Below are 6,300 nucleotides of genomic sequence, written 5' to 3' on the forward strand. Positions count from 1 at the left end.
GTACAGTAGTCCCTCACTTTTTAGTGCAGTAGTCCCTCACTTTTTAGTACAGTAGTCCCTCACTTTCTAGTACAGTAGTCCCTCACTTTTCAGTACAGTAGTCCCTCACTTTTTAGTTTTTAGTGCAGTAGTCCCTCACTTTTTAGTACAGTAGTCCCTCACTTTCCAATACAGTAGTCCCTCACTTTCTAGTACAGTAGTCCCTCACTTTTTAGTACAGCAGTCCCTCACTTTTTAGTACAGCAGTCCCTCACTTTCTAGTACAGTAGTCCCTCACTTTTTAGTACAGTAGTCCTTCACTTTCTAGTACAGTAGTCCCTCACTTTTCAGTATTTCAGTACAGTAGTCCCTCACTTTTTAGTTTTTAGTGCAGTAGTCCCTCACTTTTTAGTACAGTAGTCCCTCACTTTCCAGTACAGTAGTCCGTCACTTTTCAGTACAGTAGTCCCTCACTTTTTAGTGCAGTAGTCCGTCACTTTACAGTACAGTAGTCCCTCACTTTCCAATACAGTAGTCCCTCACTTTCTAGTACAGTAGTCTCTCACTTTCCAGTACAGTAGTCCCTCACTTTTCAGTACAGTAGTCCCTCACTTTTCAGTACAGTAGTCTCTCACTTTTCAGTACAGTAGTTCTTCACTTTTTAGTACAGTAGTCCCTCACTTTCTAGTACAGTAGACCCTCACTTTTCAGTACAGTAGTCCCTCACTTTTTAGTGCAGTAGTCCCTCACTTTTTAGTACAGTAGTCCCTCACTTTCTAGTACAGTAGTCCCTCACTTTTCAGTACAGTAGTCCCTCACTTTTTAGTTTTTAGTGCAGTAGTCCCTCACTTTTTAGTACAGTAGTCCCTCACTTCCCAGTACAGTAGTCCCTCACTTTCCAATACAGTAGTCCCTCACTTTCTAGTACAGTAGTCCCTCACTTTTTAGTACAGCAGTCCCTCACTTTCTAGTACAGTAGTCCCTCACTTTTTAGTACAGTAGTCCCTCACTTTTTAGTACAGTAGTCCTTCACTTTCTAGTACAGTAGTCCCTCACTTTTCAGTATTTCAGTACAGTAGTCCCTCACTTTTTAGTTTTTAGTGCAGTAGTCCCTCACTTTTTAGTACAGTAGTCCCTCACTTCCCAGTACAGTAGTCCCTCACTTTCCAATACAGTAGTCCCTCACTTTCTAGTACAGTAGTCCCTCACTTTTTAGTACAGCAGTCCCTCACTTTCTAGTACAGTAGTCCCTCACTTTTTAGTACAGTAGTCCCTCACTTTTTAGTACAGTAGTCCTTCACTTTCTAGTACAGTAGTCCCTCACTTTTCAGTATTTCAGTACAGTAGTCCCTCACTTTTTAGTTTTTAGTGCAGTAGTCCCTCACTTTTTAGTACAGTAGTCCCTCACTTTCCAGTACAGTAGTCCCTCACTTTTCAGTACAGTAGTCCCTCACTTTTTAGTGCAGTAGTCCGTCACTTTACAGTACAGTAGTCCCTCACTTTCCAATACAGTAGTCCCTCACTTTCTAGTACAGTAGTCTCTCACTTTCCAGTACAGTAGTCCCTCACTTTTTAGTACAGCAGTCCCTCACTTTCTAGTACAGTAGTCCCTCACTTTTCAGTACAGTAGTCCCTCACTTCTTAGTGCAGTAGTCCGTCACTTTACAGTACAGTAGTCCCTCACTTTTTAGTACAGTAGTCCCTCACTTTCCAGTACAGTAGTCCTCCACTTTCTAGTGCAGTAGTCCCTTACTTTCCAGTACAGTAGTCTCTCACTTTCCAGTACAGCAGTTCCTCACTTTCCAGTACAGTAGTCCCTCACTTTTTAGTACAGTAGTCCCTCACTTTTTAGTACAGTAGTCCTTCACTTTCTAGTACAGTAGTCCCTCACTTTTCAGTATTTCAGTACAGTAGTCCCTCACTTTTTAGTTTTTAGTGCAGTAGTTCCTCACTTTCTAGTGCAGTAGTCCCTTACTTGTTGCGGGGACCGGTGTCCCCAGCGATAAGTAAAAATCTGCAAAATAAAAACTTTTTAAATTATACTCATAAGCTAAAAGTTTACCACCAGATCACTTAAACTGCTTTTTAAACATATTGTATACATTTCCTGTATAATAAGTATGTATATTGAAGCTATCTTGTTGACTTGCAGTTTATATTTCAATTTCAGTCTCAGTGTTTTAAGCCAGATAATGCATTTACGTAGTATGGGTGCAGTTTGGACTTCATCTGTTCTGAATATTTGTACTTTTGGTTAATTGGGTTCATTGTGAGAAGAAAGTCGCTTGTTTTTTTATGTAATTTATGTATAAATATTCATGTAATTTAATTTTTTAATGTTTTTTTAAAATTAATATTCTCATATTTCTTTATTCTTAACAAACAATTTTAACCTACTGGTTTTTTTTTAACCTACTATTTTAAAGTACTGGTAAAAGGTGAGCTGTGAAGATGCAATGGATGACTGTATTTCCTGTGACCATGTAAAGTCTGTTGTGATAAAGCACCTGATGAAGATTGACATGTTAGTTTTGGTTGAAGTATCGACTAATATAAGATTTTTATTTATTAAACTGGCTGATATTTAAATTTGTGGTAGCTGTAAAGCTTGTTTTTATATCCGTACATAACTCTGCGAAGTTTAGGAACAATCACAGCTTGCAAACTTTTTAAAAGCTTCGTTCATCCATCCCTCATGTTCCATATTGGTATCCTGTTAGAAACAGAATGACAGCAAGCGCTGCACTGAAACACGAATGGCTGGTCGAATCCAATAAGCACAAAGAAGGGCAAACTCTTTCGAAATCTAAAAGCAAGATGAAGAAATTTTTAGCTCGGCGTAAATGGCAGGTAAGCTTTTCAAGAAAAACTTACTAGTGACAGAGTGTAGTTACGAGTGATGGAGAAGCTGCCAGCATGATAACAATTGCGTTTGCTAATAGAAATTTACTAGAAAGCCTTGTATCAGTTAGTTTATTTGTTATCATTTCATGTAATTAGCATCATTTTGAAATAAGAATTCTTGATTTTTGCTTCTTAGTTGTGCTTCAAATGGTCCTTGCGTAATTGTAGGTCTTTTCAAGCAATCATTTCTGTCCGCAGTAACAATGGATATTGTATTTGATTTCATGTTCTTGTTGTTGCGGCATGCGCCATTGGCCATTAGTTGCTATGGTTACATGGCTGCAAAACAGGTCATAGCTTTATACACGCCAAAAAGAACTGATCTCTTCACGATTAAAACTTGTTACTAGTCTATCCATTTGCATGCAAAACTTACAGAACATTAGCAACCTTTAACTTTCACAAATCCATCCCATCTGCCAGTAACCACTCATCGTGTTACTGATTTACTCTACACTTACGTGTTAAACATACTAGCTGAACCCTGGGAGTATTTGTTTAACCAGCTAACATTTATCCGTCAGCTTATGTAGACCTTTAATACTCTTTTGTTGCCAAAAAGGCGTGTTGAATTATTTTGCACTGATTTGTAATGCGCTGTAATTTGTTATTCGCTTTCCTGGTACTTATTGTTTAGTTGTTGCTTGTTGTGTTAATTTCAGATCCCCAAAAAGGCCTTACATACGCTTAATCGACTCAAAGCTGAACGCGAGTCTTGAGTCAGTATTCTTAACTCAACCTTAATTTTGCTGCTTGATAAACCAACCCATATCATCTCTAACTGCTTTCTTCATGGCACATCTCTTGCCGCTGTCATAGACATCTGGTGTCTGTTCGCTAGCCATACACAAAAGAGCAATATTTGTGTCTGTGGGCTTCAGTGTTGGATGCCAATTGCGGGTTGAGATATTGTGTTGCTTGCTTTGAACGTGCTACAGCGGGTGATTCTGGTAAATGCGGTTGGCTGGGGAAAGACAGAACACAGCAGTTCTGTCTAGCAAACTGTTGAAGTGTGATTGCTTATGATTTCTTTATAAACACTCTGAATTATTTTGCACATGTAGTTAGTATTTGGAACACAAAAGTTAATGCACTGCTTGAGTTATGCTAGTTATGATGCTGCCGGAGTCAGCAGAGCAGAGTTGCTGAGACTTGTCGGTATGTTTTAGTATGACAATTGAGCTGAAATAATGGTAATGAGATTGGCTTTACCTTATGATTTATAATATTTTTTCTTGGTAAACCTAGCAAAGTAAGCAATTGTCTTTCCTATTTCGCTTTTTAATTCTACAGTAGCAGCTGCATACGCCAAGTAAACCCTACTCTCTCTGTACCCTGCTTCTTTCTGGCAAACATCTACTGATCATGATTTCTATTATTGCGCATGTGTACATATACTTATATATATGTACATTATTTGGCAAACGCTTGTCAAAAGCGATTGTTGAGCTGTTTGTAGCCAGAGCAAATATCACCGGTTTCAACCAACATAAACACTGTTACACCGTCTGCAGTTGTTTTATGAGTTTTTCAACTAGTATCCCCGAATATCCCCATATTTTGTAATGTTTACTGTAGAAAACTGTCAAAGCAATGGTGGCTATCCAAAGAATGAAATCTACATTTAAAGAATGCAAAGCTAGTTTGCCGATATCTAGCCTGTCCTCAGAAAACCAAAGCAACTTCGACACAAATAAAAAGCTTGTCAGACAGTCCACCGGCGATAGTGAGACAACTCCCACTCAATCGCCAATGCTTATCAGCACTTACGAAGAGGCAGTCAGCAGTGACCATCCTGTCAGCAGTGCTACACCGACATCGACGAAGGTCTTTGAGTATCCTACTAAAGAAGAGCAACTTTCTAACAGCGTGAACAACAACGCTGTCATCAGTAATGCTCGGAAACTCTTATCTGGCTCCGATGAAAAAGACCGCATGTCGGACACGATGGACAGTGGATATGAAGGCAGAAAATCGACTACTGAAATCGTGGAAGAAGTGGACTCTGAAATGACTTTGATGCCTACTTTTACTCGTAAACTTCCTAGCGACATTCACGTAATCGAAGGCGATTGCACGAGGTTTGACGTGGAAGTGAGCAGTCAGTCCTCTGTTGAAGTATCCTGGTTCAAAGACAGTAAGCCGGTTCATCTACATGACAGAATCGAGTTGATGAGTGAAAATCAAAAGTACTCACTAATAATCCGTGATGTACGACTAAGTGACGACGCTGAATATGAGTGTCGAATCCGCAATGAAATGGGAGATAACTCTTGTTTTGTAGAACTGAATATTTTGAACTGAGTATATTGAAATGTTGAGCCTCATTGCAAACTGAACATAATCTTATAAAGGTTACGATAAACTTTGTAAGTTGTTTATATTAGAGCTACACTTGTTATATATTTGATTTTTTTGTTTGTGCTTTACATTTTCGACCATTTTTTGTTTTTTCATCCTGATAGTTTATATTTCCATAGTTTGCGCTTCAAAATTTTATGTGCTGTTATGTAGTTGTAGTCAAGTGTACTGTACATACACACTCAGCTTTATACAGCTTTTTGCACAGTCTGAATATCTGTCCTGTAATCGCTACCTAGTAGAGATTTATACACAGAAAAATCTACTTATTTGGTTTTTATTTTACAATCAAGCTAGCATTTCACCAAATAATGAGCAGGAGGCATATGCAACCTGGTACTGCCTTAAGGCCTGATTGCTCTATAGCTAATTTCAAACTGTTGTTGGTATATGTATAATACAATACATTGTACAGTACCACAGATATCTTACCTTAATACAACCATTTTGTAACCTTCATCATATACATAGGGCAAAAATGAAAAGCTGTTGCCTAGGAGTTTTTTAACCTTGAAAGCAAAAACTCTAGTGATAGTAAACATTTGTCGTTCTCCAGTTTGCCTTGAACGTGTTTCACAATCAACGTGTATCGACAATCTTTGCTTTAAGAATATAGCCAAACTTTATACCTGACATGGGTTTATTTATAAGGAATTGTTGAGCAACTACCTGATAGTGAACTTTAATGTAGTACAAATCATGGGTTGTATTTGAAATAAACCACAGGTCTTTAATCAGTAGTGCAGCACTTCTCTACAGTATTATCATAATAATAGTCGGTAGCCTTAGTGTTATAGAATTAATCACAGCCCATAGTGTAATTCAATCACTTCCACTTTAAATGAATTACATATGTTCACGCATAGAGCAATAAATAGTATTAAATTTATTGATGTAAGTTTAATATTATTTTAGAACTTAAGTCTAAATATTTCTTATTTAAAGTATTACTGCATTTAACTTCAGGTATAAATTTTATTAGCTGATTTTTACCTATATTTCTGTTTTTATCAACATTACTTATTCCACCTATCACTCGCTGTTTTTTGTTCTAAA

General features: G+C 37.7%; 1 protein-coding gene across 1 annotated transcript in view; it reads left to right on the forward strand.

The window, feature by feature from the left end:
- Positions 1-5,661, forward strand: part of LOC137390791 (myosin light chain kinase, smooth muscle-like) — a 57,632-nt gene extending 51,971 nt beyond the window's left edge. Inside the window, exons 34-35 of the mRNA XM_068077108.1 lie at positions 2,700-2,829; positions 4,462-5,661. Coding sequence (XP_067933209.1) covers positions 2,700-2,829; positions 4,462-5,187 — 856 coding nt within the window. The 3' untranslated portion in view covers positions 5,188-5,661. The remainder of the gene's footprint in view (positions 1-2,699; positions 2,830-4,461) is intronic.
- The last annotated feature ends 639 nt before the right edge of the window (positions 5,662-6,300 follow it).

The sequence above is a fragment of the Watersipora subatra genome, chromosome 3, assembly GCF_963576615.1.
Source record: "Watersipora subatra chromosome 3, tzWatSuba1.1, whole genome shotgun sequence".
Classification (NCBI taxonomy): domain Eukaryota; kingdom Metazoa; phylum Bryozoa; class Gymnolaemata; order Cheilostomatida; family Watersiporidae; genus Watersipora; species Watersipora subatra.